The sequence below is a fragment of the Corvus hawaiiensis genome, chromosome 19, assembly GCF_020740725.1.
Source record: "Corvus hawaiiensis isolate bCorHaw1 chromosome 19, bCorHaw1.pri.cur, whole genome shotgun sequence".
Lineage (NCBI taxonomy): Eukaryota > Metazoa > Chordata > Aves > Passeriformes > Corvidae > Corvus > Corvus hawaiiensis.
In genome coordinates this window covers 12,537,062-12,558,781 of record NC_063231.1, presented here as the reverse complement: position 1 = coordinate 12,558,781, position 21,720 = coordinate 12,537,062, and the positions used below count along the sequence as shown (strand labels likewise).

Sequence of the window (21,720 nt, the reverse complement as noted above, 5' to 3'; positions counted from 1 at the left end):
CGCTTGATACACTTGAAATCCAAAGTGGTCTATGAGAGATGTTTATTAGCTGAAGTGTAGCAGATCTGTTTGATAAACTCTGTGGCATGTTGTTCCTCTTAGTGCACTCTGTCGGTGTTTTTATGTGAACAGGAGAAAAGGTGTTGGACTGTTTGTAATTCAGTAGATGCAATCTCTCCTGCATGACCATGGATGGCAAATGTACTATGTGCTCAGGGCTCCGCTGGCCTAATTAACTGAAAATCGTCAGGCCACTGTCTTGGGAAACTTAATAGGTGGTCTTGGTGTTCAACACCCAGAGGGTGGTTGGGGCACTGACCAGGCTCCCCAGGGAATGGTCACAGCCCCAAGGCTGCCGTAGCTTAAGGAGTGTTAGGACAATGCTCTCATGCACAGAGAGGGATTGGTGGGGTGTCTGTGCAGAGGCAGGAGTTGGACTTGATAATCGTTGTGGGTCCCGTCCCACTCAGGAGATTCAGTGATTCTGTGAACTGATGGAAGGAGCGGAAGTCGCCTGCAGAGGCACTGGACACGCTCTTGTCTTTCCCTACCATTAATCCTCAAAGTGCTGGCATAGTGTAATCTGCATCTGCAAGGTGTTGTTACGGAAATCTTGGTGTAGTCTTAATCAAATTATTAGTCTGTGAGCCCTCCAGAAGGTCTGAGTGCTCAGCTGTCCTCTGCAGGCACTGCTGGTTCCAAGAGGTAGCTTGAAATTAAATGTTCTTTAACATTTCACTTATAAACGAAGTGGAAACCAATGTGAAGAAGCTGAAGGACAGAAAGCCCATGGGCGTAAACAGCTCTGAGCAGTAATGTGACAGCTATGCTAGGAATTGTGACATATTTAAGATATAATTACTGTATATTAATGAGATGAGATCTGCACAAAAAGCATGATGAGCCTGCCAGAGAAATAAACCACAGAGTACTGGCTGGCCTGATTTATTTTTTTTTCCATCATCATGTTTTAAATGTTCATGCATACTGATTAAAATTTAGGTTAAGCTCTTGAGAGCTGTTGCCAAGTTTGTCACTCAGGGCCTTTTAGATGCTGTAGATTTAACCCTCAGTCTGCCCTTTTGGTGGCCCAGAATCAGTTTCCCAGATACTGAGGGCGCATAATATTTTGTCATGTCCAACTGAACCGATGCATTCAGACTTCCTGAGGAAAAAGCCTCTTGAGTGCTTCTAAAATATTTATTTATCTAAGATTCATCTTACTGAATTTACTGTTTGCTGAAATAGGCAGGACTTTGTTGGCCTGGCATGAGATAATATGTTTGACTTCACTCTTTCATTCCTGTGGAATGATATTTGAGATGCATGTCTTTTTAAATTTTTTCTAGAATATCAGGGGAAAATAATTTCAAATGGAGAATTTTGCTGAACATCTGGGAGCAAAATGGGAAAAGTTTGATAAATGACATCTTGCTGACATGTAATAGCAACTAGCTCAAGTGAAGGAATCTAGGGCATTGCAAGTAAAAGGATTTTTTTAAACTGTAGTTCAGTTGGAAATACAGCGCCATGCTGTATACATACACTTGGACGGTAACAGATGATTCCAATTGTCAGATTTAAAAAAGCGAAAAAATTCAGTCTTAAGTCATGCAGTAATCTTAATTTCAGGAGCAGCCGTGTCTGTATACAATAGACACAGACATTTTTTGACTACTTAAGTCAGCAGAGGAGATTCTTGTTCAAAATTTATATTCTGTTCAGAGGTTGATTACTGTATTAAATATATGGAAATATTTGATACACTAAGCATGGCATCATCAGCTTATATTGATAACCCAACTGCATACGTATAAATTCTTTCAGGTGTTGGCTATCCAACTGTTCTTCATTTTAGCCATTTTATGTCTGAGACACACTGAGTTTAAAACTTAAACCTTATTTTGATTTTATCCATTGCACACAGATACCTTTATGCATAAGCTTAAATGCTGTCAAATAAGCCAAAATCTCCTCACATGCACAAGTTTAAACTGGAAGTAACTCAAAGCAGTCAGACCTTTGTGAGTAGAAGTAAGACTTGTGACTTACGAAAAAAAGTAATTGTAGCCCAGATATTTTCTGGAGAACAGACTTTAGCCATATAGAGTTTTTCCCTTGTATTGCTCTACCAGTCTGATGTCAAATGGCATTTTTTTCTTCATTTGCTGTAATCATCTCTGAAATATAGCAGTGAAACAAACCATTAGCGAAACACCGAGCTGTCAGAGGCAATCACTGGTTTCAGATCCAAATGGGGCGCTTTTCCTGCTCCAAAGAAACTTGTGTCTGTATCCTATAGAGGTTCTTTGTGAAACATCCAAAACTTCCAGGTTAGTGGTGTAGTTGAGAAGATCCGACCTGTCCTTCCAGCATGACGTGGGGGGCAAGGACCCCTCAGTGCTTTTCTTCCAAACCAACATCTTCACCAGCTCCGATGGTTGTTGGGAGTGACCCTGAGCGCTGCACATCAGCTGTAGCAAATAGTGGATGACAAATTCCCTGTCAGCTGCCTAAAAATCACTGTAGGAGCTGCCCAGTGCTGTGCCACAGAGTTCAGGCAAAGCAGAAGACGTATGAACAGCCTTCCTTCCTTCCTTCCTGCCTTCCTTTCTTCCTTTGTTCCTGCCTGCCTTCCTCCCTCTCTCCCTCCCTCATACCTCTTGGCTGAGCAGCCTGAGTTTGCTTTAGGAATTTCAATAATAAAGTTGGAAGGCAGAGATTTCCAGTTGTTATATAGTCGTTATGTGAAGGTAATAGATGGGAAAGGTAGTTCCTGAAACTCCATGTGCCTGGAAATGGAGCAGCTTTCCCTTGATGTGCATCTGGAGCGCTCTGACAGGTTCCTACTGCTCCCATGGTCTCTGTCCACTGGCGTTCCCATTGGAGTGCTCAGTAAATAGCAGGACCAGTAACATGGCACTGTCAAAATGAAAATGTTTGTTAATTGAGTCTTTTGTAGCATAAAATGTTAAATCAACTTGCTTGAATAGATTTTATCATGTAGTCATTTATCGTATGATCACCTAAAATCTGTCTGCAGTTTGGCTGCACTGAGCTTACTGTCAGTGTGACTGTTCGGAATTATGGTTTGTTATGGTACTTTTCCTGCATATCCACTAAAATTGGGATCCTACCCCAAAACCTCAGACATAACATCACTAGAAAATACTCATTCTGTAAATACATCCTACTCTTTCTGTAAGCAAATCTCTGCTTATTACTTGTATTATTGTTTTGCACACATAAAACTGATTGGCTTTAGATTTGCGTGGATGGCAAAGTACATTCAGCTTTTCCAGTAATATTCTTATAAAACAGATCCTGCAGAAGCCTGAAGGAATTCTGAGTGGGCAGATAGTACTGCCTGAATTTTCCCATAGGCCATGTCTGAAGTCAAATTGGGTTGTGACATTAAATAACACCATATGGTGTGTTCACTCCCTCCTGCTCCAGCTGGAGGCTTAGAGCTGTTCCAGTAGCGTTTTACAAGAGTTGATTGATTTTGGGGTGGGTTATAGATTCTGGCAAGGTAGATGATCTTCGAAAAAACCGTAGTGTTTGTCTTTTAAAGACTAGAAGTGCAACATTTGCAATGACAGTCTGTATTAATATAAAACTGGGGTCAGGGAGCTGGGGGGGCTCAGCCTGGAGCAAAGGAGGCTCAGGAGGGACCTTCTGGCTCTCCACAACTCCCTGACAGGAGGGGGCAGCCAGGTGGGGGTCTGGCTCTGCTCCCAGGGAGCAAGGGACAGGATGAGACGAAACCGCCTCAACTTGTGCCAGGGGAGGTTTAGGTTGGGCATTAGGGAAAATTTCTTCATTGAAAGGCTTGTTGGGCATTGGAAGGGGCCACCCAGGGAAGGTGGTGGGGTCACCATACCTGGAAGTGTTCAGAAAACCTGACATTCTCAAGTGGCACTTGAGAATGTAGTTTAATGGTGAGCACAGTGGTGGTGCCGGTTGGACTGGATGATCCTGAAGATCTTTTCCAATCGTAATGATTCCATGATTTCCATGTATGTGTATGTAAATGTTAATTGTGTATGTCTAAAAGCTGTGTCAGACCTGTTGAGAAAAGAACTTGGAATCAAACTGTACTTCAAATGATGAACTTTTGGAGTCTTGTAGAAACTATTTTTGTCCTCTGGGTGGTTTTCTTTCTAAGGGCCTGCCAAAAGCATCAATGCAGACTATCAAAGCTCCATAAAACCCATTTACCATTTTTGTTGTATCCCTGAACCTTCAAAAACAGAGATTAAAGCACCTGCAAAGGCAGACAGGACATTCCACGCATGGCATGTTTTCCGGTATCCTTTAATTCTCATTCTTCCTTTCTTTTTTTAAATTGCAGTTCTTTGAGGTTCCGTTTGATTCAAATATGAACAGGACTAAAAACAGACCACTGGTGCGAGGACAGATCAGGTAAGGCAATGCACACCTGCTCTGGCTAAGGAGGAATAGACCTTTTATCTATTTCCAAGTTTCTCTCCCTCTTCAGATGACAAAAAATAGCACTTTTGAGACAAAACGCTTGAGAAAGAAATGCACCTCTCTGTTCCTTGCTATTTCTTCATGTTTATAATTTTTGTGTGAGGAGTTTGGGTACTCAGCTGTAAAATACTGAATTTTTCAATACAATAGAATTTCCCCTCACCTTACACATTTCTTCATGTGTGATGACTACGTGCATGGTGTGGCAGCATGCAATTATGTTCCACTGAACTTTTGTTTTGTAATAATAAATCTTAAAAGTTTCCATTTAAGAACAAATACAAAAATGTGTGTTGCTTCTTTTGCTTCTACATGTTTAGCTGGGTGAGAACTCACAACTGTGGCATCTTAGGAAATTAACTGAAAAATTTGTCATCATCCATAAGTAAATTCCTCCCCCCACCATAAAAAAAGTCCTGTATTAGCATAGGAAATTCCTTAAAAAAAAAGTCCTCCATTCCCTCTGTTTTCTTGATTATGTATCAGTTCAGTTTCTTAAAGGCTGTTCGGCAGCTAAAACAGCAAAGTGAAAAAGAACATCAACAAAAACCCTCTAACTTATTTGCAAACTGAAACTGAAGGCCCAATTCATAAATGATTCAACAAACAATTTTAGTATTGCATTTCCATGATTTGTGCCAAAGAGTATTTATAATAAAATTATGTTTTCCCTTAGGCTTCTGCGAACAGTTGGTCCTATTCATTTCTGTGTTTTATCCATTCACCTTTGGAGGACTGAAAAAAACATGATAGATGAAATTACAAGAAAATTGAGACAAAATAGTCAAGTGAACCTTGGGGGTAAATTCACTCGTGTGGTAAATAGTTAGAGCACTTCAATAAACTTGTTCTGATTTGTTCTCAAAGGTGGTGCTAATTGCAGATTCCCAAGTTGAGTTAATTTTATTTAAAAGCATATTTTAGGGACCACTGCAGTGAGGGCATCTGTTGGATATACAGTAAGTCAGGCTTAATTGTGTGATTTAGGGGACCTGCACTTCTGCCTCCCTTGCATGTGGTCCTTAGGCCCTGGGAGAAGGAACGCTTATTAGGAAGAAAAATGATGGGGGGGATTTTTAAAAATTATTTTTTATTTTTATTTCATTTTATTTTATTATTATATACCGTTTTGTCATCGCCTGCTAGCATGGCTTGCAGTGCTTCTGGAGTCAAAGATATAACTAGGAAGCTTTCTGTCAACTTTTGATTCAGAGAAAGCAATTTATTGTATGTTTCCTGTGTCCTTAAATGAACTTCACTGTCATCTGAATGCACCACAGATTGGCAAAAACCGTATTTAATGGATTTTCTTACTTCCCCCCCTTTCATATTTGCTTTCACCACAAAATGGGAATGTTGGGGACATTGAGCAATCACTCACCAATCTATCTACCTGCCTGTCAACAGCTAATTTAAAGTTCTTTAAAGTGTCACTTCCCTTGAATAATGCTGCTCTCGCTCTCTGCAGACCATGGAACACGTAGACCTTGACTGGGGTTATTTCTTCTGCAGTGTGCCAGGGGAGAATAATCCAGTGCAAGTGATCTAACCTTGTTGTATTTTGCCACATATTTCCTGGTGTTCCTTGAACTCTTTCCGTCCTGGCTGGTTAAATAAAACTGTAAATGATTATGCTAAAACAAGTCAAAACCGGATGAGACAGGGATGGATAAATAGTACATAAGAGACTGGTGTCTTGGAAAGAATCCAGAGTGTTTGGGGAGTTCTTGCCCAAAATTTGTCTGACATTTGAGTTGTGACATTTTCTTCTCTTCAACTGCTTCATTTAATGAAACATTTGCTGCTTTTTTAATTCTGCTGTGTTACAACATCTGTGCTATCCAGTGCAAATGAGGCATCATTTTCTAATCCATCTTCATTTGCAGTTTGTAAATATATTCTCTTCTTTTTCTTGCTTTCCTTGCTTTTTATTTATTTGGCATAGTCGTTGTTACAGAACTGGACAATATGGGTAGCAGTTTTTGTCCTGAGCTTGAGATTCCTTTTGAGAAGGCTGTTAACTCTCCATCTGGTTGGCTCTGCACCTCTTGGAAGGGCTTTTGGTGGTGGTTTTGATGTGACTCCTGCCCACTGAAAACTGCACTGAGGCCAGTGAGAGTTTTTCTAGAGGCTGTGCCATCACAAACAGAAATCTTACAAACTTTGAATGTAGACCAGAATCAAACTGGTAACCCCAGTGAGAGGTTCTTGGAGTTACTGAGTCATGCAGTCCCTGGATGAGCTGGTGTCTCCATTTTAAGTAAGAGAATTCACAGAGCTGGCTCATTAGGAAATGTTAAGCTTTTGTAGAGAAACTATTCCCGTGTGTTTTGCTTTGTGGCCTCCATTTGCAGCTTCAGCCCCCAGTTTGTTTAGGGTTAAGACCAGCTGTCCGTTCTAAGTGATCTTGCTTCAACATTTCTCCCCTTTCTTTCTGCCTGAAACTTTGGGAAAACACCGCAAGTTCATCTCAGGGGTTCATTTCCCTGCATACACATTCATGTGGTTCCCAAACCCTCACATGTCACCCTTTTCTATGAGTTGCTGAGGACTTCCAGTTGCCTTTGGCATTGATGAGGAATCTCAGTAGCTTTCAAAGAAAGGCTCTTTGGCCAGGGCTGCGCTATGGGGCGTGGAGGTCTGGCTGGAGACAGTATTGTTCTTTTACTGGTGGCATTCAAGAACTGTCTCAGTTGGGCAGCTTTGGCCTGTCCATCACTCTCTGTGAGCCAGGAGCCAGTTCTGCAAAGATCTCTGGAAGGATGTGATTTGGAAAAGTAATTTTCCTCCATCCTTTGTGAAGTCTCTGTATTGCATCATCTTGATGACTGGGACAATTACTTAGGGATGCAGTGTGCCCCTGCTTTATATTTTGTATATTTGGGCTGGACAATCCATAAAGGCAACAACACAGAAGGATTCTGCAGAGCTGGGGCTGCTGAACATAGGGACAAGAGCACATTTACCTTATTTGCCAGCCCCCAAACCCACCTCTGGTGCCCCCAGAGAATCTTCTGACGCTGAGATTTGGGAGATTTGTGACAAACACCACCTGATAGTTCATTGACTTCTTGCTTTACAATGTTCTATTTAATTTGTAAAGCTCTGAAAAAATGTTCTCTTTGAGCAATGAGACGTAACCATCCTTATTCTCTATTCAGAGAGTAATCAGAGACATCCTGTTGCAAAAACAACCCGAGTAGACCCAAACACAGCATGCCACTGAGCGCCATCCATCATCCTGCCTGCCCATATGTCCTCCTCCCTCCTCTGACCCCTGAAGTCTTGTTTGGAAATACAAACAGCTTGAGAAGTTCTTTATACTTGGGCTGCAGTGTTAAACTCATTGAGCATATTTGTGTTCTGCATTATAATAACAGCTGATGCTGGTTTTACTTCTATGAATTGGTTTTGTGTCATTGACGAGGAAAAATTTAATGTGCTCACACAATCTTAGATTCATCTAAAGTGGCAGCAGCTTTTCCTGATTTCCTGTTGGGTATGATTTATTCCCTTGCTTTTTAAGGTAATGGATTTTATTTTCCTGCAGATTAATTTAAATAAATCTCTGGTATGAGCTGCAGTAGCTGAGGGAGATCAAACTCAAGGGTGACAAGTGTCCTGCTCTGTTATGTTGTGCAAAGTGACAGGTTTTATCACCCTTTACCCAGAACTGCACACACTCCTTCTAAAAAGTGGCTGTTTTATGAACTTAGGGTACTGCTGGATCTGCTGTGCTAATCAGTCATAAAAGTCTTCATAGTTGTACAAGAATAGTTTTTCATCTTAAAAAAAGACCTTGAACAGTATGTTCTGAATAACCAATTCACAGCCGTGTAGACATTGTTCAATTCTGCTCCTGCAGTAATTTGCAACTTAGAGCTGTTTTCTGTACCCAGTCCTTTGGCTTTGGCCTCAGGAGTGGCTGCCTGGAAGTGGGGTTGGGGCTTCTCCTTCGCTTACCTGGACCACGAAGCATTGTACAGGCAGTTTTGGAGGATGGTCCAGGCTGAAAGGGGCCTTGGGAGAGTTAAGACCCATCTCCTGCTCACAGCAGAGTCAGCTCTGAGGTCAGACGTGGTTGCTCCAGGTCTTGTCTCAAAACCTTTCAGTATAATGGCTTCAAACTGCGAAAGAGTAGATTTAGATTAGATTTTAGGAAGAAATTCTTCCCTGTGAGGGTGGGGAGGCCCAGGCCCAGGTTGCCCAGAGAAGCTGTGACTGCCCCATCCCTGGAAGTGTCTAAGACCATGTTGGATAGGGCTTGGAGCAACCTGGGTTAGTGGAAGGTGTCCCTGCCCATGGCAGGCGGGTGGGAAGAGTTGAGCTTTATGGTCCTTTCCAATCCAAACCATTCTGGGATTCTAGGATAAGACTTAACATGCTGTGAAATTTATTGATACTCTCCTTATGCAGATTATTTGCACTCAAGCTACTTTTCTGTACACATTTAAGAAGTTTAAGTCTATTAAAATGGCAGAAGCGGCACAACACAGCTAATGCCTTGAATGCTTCAACAGAAATAAATCTTTGTGTCTTTTAGAGAATATTTTTTCCAAGAAGCCCATTAACCTCTTCCCTTAGCAATGCCCAAGGAGCTGTGTTCTGTGAGCTTTCCACTTCTCATGTTCACAGATGATGGTTACTGCAGTTAATGGAGGCAGTAACACTTCTGCTTACTGGTATTTCTGAGTGGAGTGTTGACTCAGTTTAAACTGCAAGCCAAACTATTGAAGCATCAGACCAAAAAGGGCTCCTTTGCTAGTATTGTTTCTCACCAATGGCCTATATTTGTGAGTTGTAGTTATAGTTGCAGATATGCAAGTTTGGATGTTCATGAACTAATAGAAAACTGCAACATGTGAAACTTTATTTATTCAAAAACACATTGTGACTCAAGACTAGTTCTATGTAAAACTGAGTTTTTCCACTCTGTTGCCTGTAGCAGACCTACTATTACAAGTGTAACAAAACCAGTCCATGCTGAAAAAATGTGTACATTTTAAAACAAAATTCCTCCTGTGATCACTGTGGATAACTCAGGGTAATTAGCTTCATTCTTAGCTTCTTAACACTAATGTAAATCAGGAACATTCCTGGTAATGTTAGTGGAGCTGCACGGATATAAGTGAGGGAAAATCCATGTCCTGGGCTTTCACTGAGACCTGCATTAAGTGTTTTGCTAGCCCTGGTTAAGCCAGAGGTTTAGAACCTCCCCCCGGGTCTTGCTACAACTTTGGGTCCCATTTAGAGCTTAGCCCCTCCTTAGCTGGTGGCTCTGCTCCTTTGGGTGGCCATTTCAGACAGGTTACATTCTACTTAAGTTAAAACAAATAAAACAAAAACTCCATAAATCTAAAGTTCTTTAAGAATAATCATTTTTAAGAGATCACATGCTCATTCCCTCCAGGGGAACATTCTGATACTTTGTTTAGAAAATACCTCATTTTACAGGGACTGCCCTGAGATCTTTTTGAATGATAAAAATGTTTCTTTTTTCAGTGGGAGGCTTTCCTCTTGTTTAAACAGGGCACAATTCAAAGCAGACACCATCATGGCAGCCTTTTCAAGAATTTCTTATCCTGCTTGTATTCAGGCTTTATTATTTGAAAACAAGTAAATGCATTCCTTCCCCACCACCACCCTCCTGCCTTCATTTTTTTTTTTTCCCCACCCTGTGTTTTCCAGGAGCTGTCATTGACTGTGTTTGGTAAACAAGAAATTTAAAAGGCAGCTTTAGATTTTTGACATGTACAATTGCTTGTAAAAATGTAGTTCTTGCCTTTTGAACAGGGGGGTATTTTAAATTTTTTTTTCTGGCATGGCCATGTCACAGAGAGGTTGGGGGGGAGAAACCTTGGGGCTAAAACATAGTTTAATGAGAATAAAACCCACATCAAAGGATGGTCTAATGGAATGATATAATGCTTACTGTGTCTCTTTCCCAAAGGGGATATGGATGACAGTACTTATATTTCAATTATCTATTCACTGCCTGCATGGGATGTTGATTAAATGGTTCTAAGGTATTAGAGGCCTTTTGTAGAATGCACAGAAAAATGGTGATACTGCACATTATCCTCAGATCAAAATGTGTGTTAGGAGGAAATTACATAGCTCTAACTACGTATATATTTTGTTTCTTAGGGCAATAAAGAGGGTTGTTTTATTAACTCCACATTTGAATTTGTTTCAGTTGAAATGAAGCAGTCTCTGGTTCTCAGCTCACTCCTGCCCGGGCCTCATTCTGCCACAGCTCAACACAGACATTCCTTTGCAGGCAGCTCTGTTTGGTAAATATAAATCCTGCAGAAACACTTGACCCCTCATGCCTTGCGGCTTTTCAGCTCAACCTATGAGTCTTTACCCCCAAATTATTTATCCAAATATTTAATTGCTTGCGGGGCAGTTGATAAATCGGAGTCCATTGTGCCTTGCCTCCCATTAGGAAACATCCCAGATGCTCACGTATAAAGCAGGAGTCACGGTGCATTTTGCTAAATAGCTGCTCCATCTGCTTGGGGAGAACGCTGCAGAGAAGTGATACGGGCTCCTAATGGAGTTGTCTTATCCTCTCATGTCAGCTCCTCGCCGGGGGGTAGAGCTGCGGGAGCTGGAGGGAACCAAGCCTTTGTACACTAATCCTGCCATCTTTGCGTCTAATATGAATGGGCCTCTTGGACACTGATTGCAGCCATTGCCTCTTTCCTTCTTTAATTGACTAGTGACGAGTTATTTTCTCCAAAGGTGATGTTAAAGTGAGTTTTTACAAACAAACAATATTTAAGATCGAAGCCCAAGATCCTTTCCCCGGCTTAGAGGCAGTGTTCTCCTGATGGCTCTCCCTCCCATTTCTGTCAAACATTTCAGGTTCATGTTTGTAAATTCTGGCTTAATGCAGTCAAAAGCCCAACACTTAGTTCCCTGTATTAGTATTGAACCATATCTGGTTTAACCACAACAGCATCATCATTCACCCTGTGCCAAGTGGTGTAGGAAATGTCACTGCTCAACAAGTCCATTATGGAGCTGCCTCTGATTAGAAGCTGCTATACCTTGAGATCTGTTTACAGTGAGTCATGTTAGAAGTGCATTTCTCTCTGTGAAGGACAGAGTTTGTCATGTCTCATACAAGTTATAACTTACACGTTATCAGCTTCGCAAGTCAGATATAAAAGAGGTTTTTCTTGTGCTTTAATTAGCTGTGTGAACACAGATGCTTGTTCTCTGGTCTCTATGACTAGAAAAGCTGCATTCCTGAGGCTGAGATACGTGGAAAACTGCTTTGATGTGTTTTATTTAGTTCTTTTTGCTAGGAACATAAAATCACCAGGAATACAAAATTATAAATCGTGCTGGAAAGGAGACACGGTGACTCCTGTTGCTGCCTGTGTGACAATAACTATGTTCTATTCATGCACTTTGATGGTGTATGAAGGGTTTTTCTTTTTGTTTTTCCACTAAAAAAACCCGTAACTCCAGATGGTAACTGTAGATAATCTACCTCAATAATAATACGGGAATCCCAAAATACAGGCATCCTCATCCTCTTCACCTCTGAGATGAGACTTGGCAGCTAAGAGTTCGCTATAGAGTGTTCCCATGCTGTGGCTGTCAAAGGCATGTTTGCAATGGTGCAGGGGAATCTGCAGATGGGCAGAAAGAATCTGGCTGAACTTGGAATTTGTCAGGCTCAATCTGCTCCATTGCTCTTCCACTGGCTGGTGTCCAGAGACTGGTCCTCTTCCCATGGCAGATCTTTGCTTCTTATCCTGCTCTCTTTGGCTGTAAGGAATAACTTAATTCCTTAATTTTCATTGCTCCTGGAAAGGTATTTAGAAGCAGTGTTCCTGTGCTGAGATGACTTGACTATCTTCTCTCTTTCAGTTTTTTTACTCTAGAATGTCAATTTTCTCTGTCTGAATGGAATTGAGATCTGGCCTGAGACTTCTTTACCCACTGCTTTCCAAATGTTGGCCGAGGGCTCAGCAGAAGCACATGTTAGATTTAATCGTTCTAAATCACAGAAAAATGTTTCTGGAGAAACCAAATTATCCATCCTGTTAGTCAGGTGGTATCTGGCTCTTAAAGAGAAAACTGAGATTTTGAAGTAGAATGAATGGATCACTTAACTGCCGTGCTCTAAGGTTAGGTTAAAGAGGAGGATTTAGTTTAAATATTATGGGGGACATTTTTCAGATTTACTGTAGGTTTGTCTTGTAAGCACTTAAAAAAAATATTTACATTTTCATGACTGCAGGGAAGCTGTGAATGTTATTATTCACCCTTTCACTCCTACCTAACAAAGCCATATACCACAAGCATGTTGACGCTCCACAGGGTTGCTGAGGGTTGTTATGATTAACATTCTGGTGTGGATGTCAAGTGTATAAGAGCATAAACATTTTGTAAGTATAGGTCCTTTTCATTTGTAATTCTTTGCTTCCAAGTGAAGTGATGAAGCCCAATTGGAGTGTCTGCTTCATAACAAAGGGCAGCATAAAAGTTTTCGTTTTGTCTGAACTGCAAGTCTCCCCTTGGTGCACTGAGCTGTCTCATCCCACCTGGGCTCGGACCTCAGGGCAGGCTCATGAAACCATGAAAAAACAGATCCTGATATCATTTGTGGGGAGTTAAACTGGTAAAAATGAGAGCAGGACATGTGGAAGAGAAAGCTCGATGCTAAGGGTGGGACTCTTGAACTCTCCTTCCTTGGCTGAGTTGAAATTCTTGCATCACCTTAGCATCCACATGGCGCCTTTGTGGAAACCTTCAGCAAAATCAGTCAAGCCAATTTTGATTTACTCAAGCATAAAAAAGAGAGGTATGTCCCTTTCAGGATCAAATGATTGTTTTAAATCAGCCGTGTTGTTTATGATAGTTTTAAAGCACCTCGATCTGGGAGGGGAGACAGAACATCTGCAGCTTGGGTTCTTGAGGAGTGAGAGAAACAAATTGCCCCCACTTTGGATAAAATACAGTGTTGATTATACTTTTATACAATGATACACAGCCGTGGCAGGGCGGCCTGGGCTCCATGCTTGGTCTGTTTCTTTTTTGGGAGAGAAATGAATTGACACAGACAGGCATTGTTTTATCCTAGTCTGTGTTTATTTACGCTAAATACACTTCTGAGCAAGTATATTTGATGGCAAAGCCAGAGCTGGTGGCAATTGAGAGGCAAAGCTCAAAAAGGCAACTAACTCCATGATGAGACTTAGCCAGCGATACGTGTTTATCCATCACTGAACTCCCTTTATGCCAGTTTCTCACTGTATGACATTCCTTGGGAGATTTAGACATCACTCATTGCATCCTTCCCTGTTTCCCTGTGGATGGTCCAGCTGTCATTCAAAGTCACGTCCAGGTTGATGCTGATGGGCCTGGCTGGGCCTTGTGGACAAAGGAAAGGTATTAGGGGTGATTCCTTTCAGAGAGGTTGGAATTTTAAAGAGGTTTATTTGAGGATCAAGTCTATAAACTCTTTTTCTGCAGACACAATTGCTGTGGTGTTTAAGTGTACTTAAATTCTACCCGTTAACCCAGCTCCTTAGATGTTTTGGGAGCACTTACCAGTCTCATACTTCCTCTTAATGCTGAATTCTTCCTCAGCTCAGATTTTATGTTACACGTGAGGTTTGGAGTTTTTCCATTATTTTCCTTTTTTTTTTTTTTTTTTGGTCACATTTAGGGAAAAGTACTGTCCAGTCTGAGATTAGCAACATCTTTATCATAGTCATTACCAGAAATCAAATCACAAAAAAGGCACAAAACCACAAGTGGACAGAATTGCAACAAGTGTATTCTGGCAGTCTTAAAAATTGTGGTACACCCAGTTAAAGGGGATTTGATATAAAATTCAATATTTGTAGTACATGTAGAGTCTGATCTGCCACAGCAACATGTTTTTGGGAATGAAATACCAGACACTGACAGAATGTAGATACTTCTTCTTAAACTGTGAAGACAAAATTAAATAATTCATTAAGAAAAAAAAGACTTGACAAAGCTCCCCATTTGCTTGTCTGTCTTCAGTGCTAAATGATAGACAAGCTGTATTCTGATACTTGCAGTTGATGGAGAAAAATTGAATTCCCAATTAAAAGTGTAATTTAGTTTCACATTTTAGTTCTAAAGTGCGTCATCCTTCATCCCTTCTCATGACTCATGGACTTTCTTGCATGACTGAAAGAGAATAAATGGATATCTATTAAGATCTTTCTCAACATTTTCTCCCTTATAATAGTACCATTTTAGCTCATTGATACATATTGTTCAGTTTAATATAATTCTGGTACTTTGGAAGTTTAAGCTTCAGTCAGCAGGTTCTTGGGCTTTTCATAATATTCAGCCACAATGTACCTGTAGAAGAGAATATCAAAAGTGAGAGTATGAATTGCTTGTGTTAACTAAAGCTTCTGATGATGCTGAATCAGAAATATGTGAAAGAAATAGAGGTCTGGCAGTATTTCCATTCTGCCAGTGTTACAGCTATTTTTTTTTCCTTTTAATTGGAAAAAATATCTTTCCTTGAGACTAATCCAATCTGTAATTGAAAGTTGTAGTTGAATGTAAAACCATTTTGCTTTGAGTCCTTAAAAGCTGCAGCCTCAAAACTGTGCTAATTAGGGGTCATGATGTATTACAGAGTCCCAGAATGGTTTGTGTTGGCAGGGACCTTAAAGACCATCTAATTCCAACCCCTCTGCCATGGACAGGGATGCCACCCACTAGATCAGGTCATCATGTAACCACTTTAATTCAGAATCTTACATCTGAATGTGGATGTTTTTTCTGTCAGGTATACCCTCAGTCTGGCTGTAGAGCTCTTTGGGAGTTTTATCTAATGTTTTTTGTAAAAAAAAAATTGAATAATTTTAGTAAAGTCATCAGCAATGAAGCTACTGATCCACGCAGTGTTGTTACAGTTCTAGCTCCCATTAGTAGTGTTGTTATTACGATAGAACTTTTACAGCTGACAGTGGTCATGAAGATGGTTTTTATTACTAAATATATAAATACACAGCCTGAAGGGGTTTGTGTGGAAAGTTAAAATTTCATTTCAGACTTGGTAGCTTGCCATCATTCAGCATTCTGCCATGATTACTGATTTCTTTTGAATGCTCTGGGCCTTACCTCAAACATAGAAACTGTATGAGGGGATTTTTTAATCTTCCGTCAGAAGTGATTTCAGGGATGCTACCATTGCTATCTGGGGCAAAATGTGCCTTTTCCAGCCTTCTGGCTCCTTTCTCACAGTCAGCTGAGTTGGCGGCACTTGCGCCAGCAGACGACCCCCTTGCCAGTTCCAGGCATCTGTCCATCAGGGGGAGCAGGCTTGGAAATTACACAAATGCAGTCCAGATGTGTGCTTGAAGGAGATGGGCCTGCATCTCCGTTACCTCAGCTGTGGGAGCAGGAAGGCTTCTTACAGTCTTCGTAACATCCTTGGCTCCTTTTGTCTCCTCCAGATGGGATGGGATTGCCTGCTCTAACTCCTGAGGTTGATGGCCCTCCCTGATTTTTCTGGTGGATCTCTAAAAGCTGCTGAGCAGAGTTCAGCAGTTCTTGGGTACTGATCTTAAAGAAAATAAATGTAAGTTTAAAAAAATACTTTTGGCTGATGCTCCTCCCTCTGAGGGAGGTGATCAAGCCATAGCTCAGTTCTGTAGGACAGTCATGGTGACCACAGGCGCAGCTCCTGTCCTGGGACTTGTTTTTGGCAACTCTTAATATTGCCTGGCTGCAGGAATTGAGAAGATGCCAGGAGACGAGCAAAAGTAAATCAGCAGCTAGGGAGAAGTATGGTTTTCTGCATGGGTATAGGTGGAAATCTCCATGGATGTCTTTCCGCCTTCATGACTGTGGGCTTCAGCAGCCACGGAAACAGTCAAAAGGGTGGTACTTTAACTTCTGTTTGTGTAGCCTCTCATCGCTGTTGGAAAAAGGTGAAACCTTCAGACTGACGCTTTTGTCTGAGTTTGTAAGTGGCATCAGAAGCCTTAGGAATTTATTACTGACATGGAAAAAATTAGGAAAAAGAGGAAGGGGGTTCCTCCAGCAACTTTCTACTGACAAGTAGTCTGGGGACATTTTTAGTACCTAGAGATTCCAGAAATAATAAGCAACTTATGATGCTTCCTCCTGAAATCTGATTTTAATTATGGTTTTGGAACAGCACTGGACTCAGCCTGTGATGGTGAAATGTAGTTGCAGATGAGGATCACACTTGTTTTCTTTGTCTGCCAAAATACCTTATCTTGAGCTCCTGCTATTTTCAGCCCATCTGTGCAGGAACCTAGTTCAGGCTGTCCCTCTTCTTATTACAACAAATTGTTTTGACACTATATGCAGATGGAATTTGGGCCCACAGTAGCAATACTGAAGTTATTCTGAGCCATCTGTCTCACCTCTATTGTCTCAGCATTGTTTACTTGCCACTGTGGAAGATGCTGAAGTCAGGGATAATTTAGTACTATTTCTGTGGGTGAGTGAGGGGAGGAGGCACAGTGGTCTTGCTGAACCTGTGTCTTGGATGACACAGAAAACTCACCAAAACCCATACCCAGTTTTTGTCTTGTAGAAAAGTAGGTAAATTGCAGTTTAAAGGGCAGAGTCTGTGCAGAGTATTTGCTGTTACTCAAATCCCACACAGAGGAACACAAGGATATGTATTTGACTTCATTTGGATATGGAAATTGATCTAAATAAAGTTTCTTCTCTTCCCACCCTCCTTCCTTGTCCCACAAGCCCATGCCTGGATTCTTCCTTCACCATCCCTGCTCTGCTTATTTTAGAGCATTACCCTGCATTTGGCATAACAGATCCATGGTCTTGTGGCCTGAGGGACAGTTGTCAATAATAATGAGATCTAATACAGAATAATCAGCTGGGAATTTAAATGTTCCAATCCATTAAGGTACTCCAGGCATGCTGCAGCTAAACAAAAGAGCATTGTTGTTTGGAGTTTTTTTAGTTTATCCTTTTAGAAGTGAGTGATGTGTCTATGAAAGGTTTTTGACGGACAGGGAGAAGACAGGATTTATTGCCTTTTGTATTAGGCTTTGAATCTAATTTTCAAATATACACACTTATACTTCACCTGCTTTTATGTAAATATGTTTGGCGTGCCCAGTTTCCCGTTAACACATGGTCACAAGTTAAGTTTCTGATGTATTTACATAACATCTGAACATGAATTGCATACAACTGCTGATTGTATGAATGCACGTTTTCAGGTTTCGTATGGACTTTGTGTCATCATTTGTATGGGAGTGTCAATCTATTCACAGGAATAGGTTGAAGCATGAGATGCTGATACAGGAATTTTCCATATTTTTAAGTATTGATAGGTTTTAAGAGGGAATTGTGTCTTGCTCTTTGTTGTTTTTTTTTTTTTTGTTTTTTTTTTAATTTGTTAAACTTTTGCCCATTTTTAACACCATTTTTTAGATTGTAGTTCAAACTCTACTTTGACAGTCGTCTTCACAAAATGTTTTGGCAAAGACAGCACAGAAAAGCCTGTGTAAGTAGTCCCACTGTTGATCATTACAGATATGAAGCTTGCTAATGCTGCTGTGAGATAGGTAAGATACTACATTAATTTTATAGATGGGCAAATGCTTTGATTTGTTTTCGCCTCTTAATTTTTCCGAGTAAGGCTGAGAGTCAGTAAGTACTATTATCCATGGTTCCAGAGCCTGTTAAATATATTTATTTCCTGCACGTGTGTGTAAGCTCATTATTTATGTATAACCAGAACATCTGTAAGTGGCAACTAGTTTAGGGGTTATGTTATTGCACATGAATTAAAATATGCTGCTGCATTGTCCAAAGTCTCCTCGCTCCTCAGGATGAGGGTCCACATGGATGTCTCATGGTCATGTGTGTAGGAGATACCTGAATAGCACCCATGTGGAATTTCTCCTGCCTGTTCCCATTGCCTCCAGCAGCTCTGGGCTGTCCTTGAGCAAGCCTCACCAGCCTAACCAGCAGCATCTCTCCAGAGCTGAATGAAGAGAACGTGGTCCTCATCTTCCTCCTGCTTCTTGTTCTCCCCTTGGATGTTCTCAGTGAAGTGCGACTGGGGTGGGGGCCGTCTTGGGTGAACTCTCTGGGAAAGAAATGACAACACAGTTCCTTTGGATCAGGAAAAGTTTGATTATTCACTAGTCAAGCTGAAATTCTCAAAAGCTTTTAGTTGAAGATGGATGTCTTTTAACACTTTTATTAGGCAGATTTTGGCATATTTGCTGTCAGTAGAGGAGAGAAGAGGGACGAGGCATAACTACCAGGTTTTGGTTTGCCTTTCGGAGGTGCCCTTTGTGGTGACATACTGGGTATTTTAGAGTTGAAATTTGAAGAGAACTCATTTGGCACTTCTAGTATTTTTCCAAAGCCTGATTTTAATCAGCCAAATAACTGAAACCAACTCCTCCCAAGAATCCATCATCGAGTTTCTTACTTGAGATGTTTGCTTTCTGAGATAGCACAGTTTTCCAATGGAAGATGGCCTTTTTTTTCCCATGGGAGCGATTCCGTCAGCAAACATGAATGCCCAAGTGAAATGAGGCGTATGTACCAGCATCTGCCACCAGCCTGGGCTTACTGCATGGGATGGTTTAAGGATGAAGGAAACCATCAGAGACCCCTCAGCCACTTTCGAGCACCATGTGAAAATTCCCTGGCGTTGGGTTACCCAGGGCTGATATGGGCTGCATGGTAGCATGAGGCTGTAGTGGAAGGAGCTGTGTGAGCATTAGGTGGTGGGGTAAATCAGTGTCACGGCCTTTCTCCTGCTCCAGGACGAGATGCTGGTCTCCTATGGTTCCTTGGTGAGATGTGGGCAGCCTGGCAATGGAGAGTGCATCAGGTGAGCAAGCATCACCCCATGTACCTGAGTACTGACAGACAACATGAGCATGGACATGCACACTGGTCCCTAGAATACATAAACTAGTAGAAATCAGAATACCCCTTGAACTGCTGTGCTTTAAGCCTAGGCTCAGTCTTGTCTTAAAATCTACAGTGTCACTGAAGCAGAAAGAGCATCACCAGTGACTGAAATCTCTCTACATGTTCATCAAGTATTTTCTTCTTCCCAGTGAGGAGTTGCTTATCCTTCTCCTAAACCTTATAAACATGACAAGTTGACATGAGAGTGAGTTGAATTCTCCTCTACCTCATGTCTCACCATGAAACAAAAGTTCTGATTTCTGATTGCAGTGTCTTTGTGATGCCAAATAGTATTTTAAGAGGCAGAAATAACAAAGCTGAGTCATCAGATCACAGTTTGACTTTCTAATCTCAGTTGGAGTTTTAGGAGCAGGCCTTTGTAAGTCAGACAATTACTCTTCTTTGTTGAGGAAACACTAGAGAGAAGTAGAAAAAGTGAAGTAGTTCAGCTGCTTAAGAGGAACCACCCCATTGACTTTATGCCCTCCCCTGAGAGCATTAGGATGATTACAGATGCTGATCAAACTGCCTCAGATTGCCCAGAGAAGTTGTGGCTGCCCTACCCCTGGAAGTGTTCAAGGCCAGGTTGGATGGGTCTTGGAGCAACCTGGTTTAGTGGAACATGTCCCTGCCTTTCGGATAGAGGTTGAAACAAGATGGGCTTTAATGTCCTCTCAGCACAAACCATTCTGTGATTCTGTGATTACGTACTTTGCCTCCAGGAACTTCCCTTAAAGAGGAGAGGCAAAAAGGAAGAAACTAAAACAAAAATGTGTTCTCATCCACCAGGATCGCATCAACTCTTCTGAAAGTCTCAGCCACATAATTTCACCCTTCCCTTTTGATAAAGCCTTATTTCTTAAAAGTATTTTTCTGGTCCATTGGTTGGAAATGAAGGCAGCAGACACTGGAGATCAGGGCTGGCATTGAGGGCTGTCGGTGCTGCAGGGAAGCAGCGTGGGAGAGAGGCAAAACAGGGTTCATACATGGAGGAAGGCTTTACGCTCCCACCCTTTGCCTTCCTGTCTGAGAAGAGACATGAAGGGCTGGTGCCTGCTCATGGTGGGTAGTGTTCATTTGGATTGGAGACATGTAGATAAGTCTTCACTCCTGATTAGTGAGAAAAGTGCTCGTTGCATTAGATCAAACTGTGCCTTCATTTATGTCTGTGAGCCCTGCAGGGCGGATGTGGGCAGCCCGGCCTCATAGGGTCACACTGGTCTTTTGTCACCTCAAGAGTGAGTATTGTGTGAATCTGGTGTTTACTGTCTGACTGTGTTTTATTCAAGAATCAGTCAAGATAGATTTGTTTAACCAAGCCCAGTCAGGCTTTCACTACAGAGGGGCAACATCTACAAAGTACTCCAGCATTTGTGGTCGGCATTGGGACCATTTGCGGTACATGCTGTGTTTTGGTGCCTTTCTGCAAAGGAGCACCAGAGGCTGCAGAACCACGGGGCACAGTTCCGTATGGCTCCTTTCCTGAAAACAGCCTTAAATTTTATACATCTCTTAGTCAGTGAAAGGCAATGAAAGGGACGTACCCTCCCTCTACTCCTGCTGTATTGGTTACACCAGGGCTGGTAACGCTGAGCAGAAAGGTGCTCTGTGCACACTGCATTACCTAAAATCTGTTGATGGTTTGGAAAAGCTGGATAAAATGACTTAGTCAATTTAATTTAAATTGAAGGCAGATCTTTAGCGTAAGATTTGCTCATTTTAGTTCTTCCAGGTATTTAGGATCTCTGTACTATACTGGCCTAACAAACATCTTAAATATCAAAATTTGAGTAGCAGGATTTTTTGCTGATAAAACTCCCATAAAATTCATCCCCACCAGCAAATTTTTCTTATGAAGATTGGAGCAGTGCTTGCAAGACGTATTTTAGGGTTAAGGATTTGGCCAGAGGGCAGAGTGGATTGTAGAACACAAAGGCTGCATGGTTTTCAATTAGACAAAAGGGGTAAAGCTAAACTCCACGCAGAGACCTTCATTGCAAGCACACGTATTTTCTGGTCTTACATGGATGACTACAAGTGTGTATTTAGCCACATGGGTTATTAAATACAACTCATTTAATGGCATTTTCTTCCCTTCCAGAGGTTGCCCACACCACATTATTTCTTAGAGGCTTTTAGTTCTCTCTTCGTGTTACACCAAAAGCCTCAAACAAGCACACGAGAGGAGATCCCCACCAGCAGCAAACTTGTTGATCTGGCACAAGGAATCACAACTAAAGCTTCCTTAGCGTTGCATTATCATGCAGCCTG

At 41.5% G+C, this 21,720-nt stretch overlaps 1 protein-coding gene across 1 annotated transcript in view; it reads left to right on the top strand.

Moving 5' to 3' along the window:
• LOC125335953 (protoheme IX farnesyltransferase, mitochondrial) overlaps nt 1–21,720 on the top strand; it is a 102,949-nt gene that overhangs the window by 63,956 nt on the left and 17,273 nt on the right. The window contains exon 5 of the mRNA XM_048323986.1: nt 4,355–4,425. Coding sequence (XP_048179943.1) covers nt 4,355–4,425 — 71 coding nt within the window. The remainder of the gene's footprint in view (nt 1–4,354; nt 4,426–21,720) is intronic.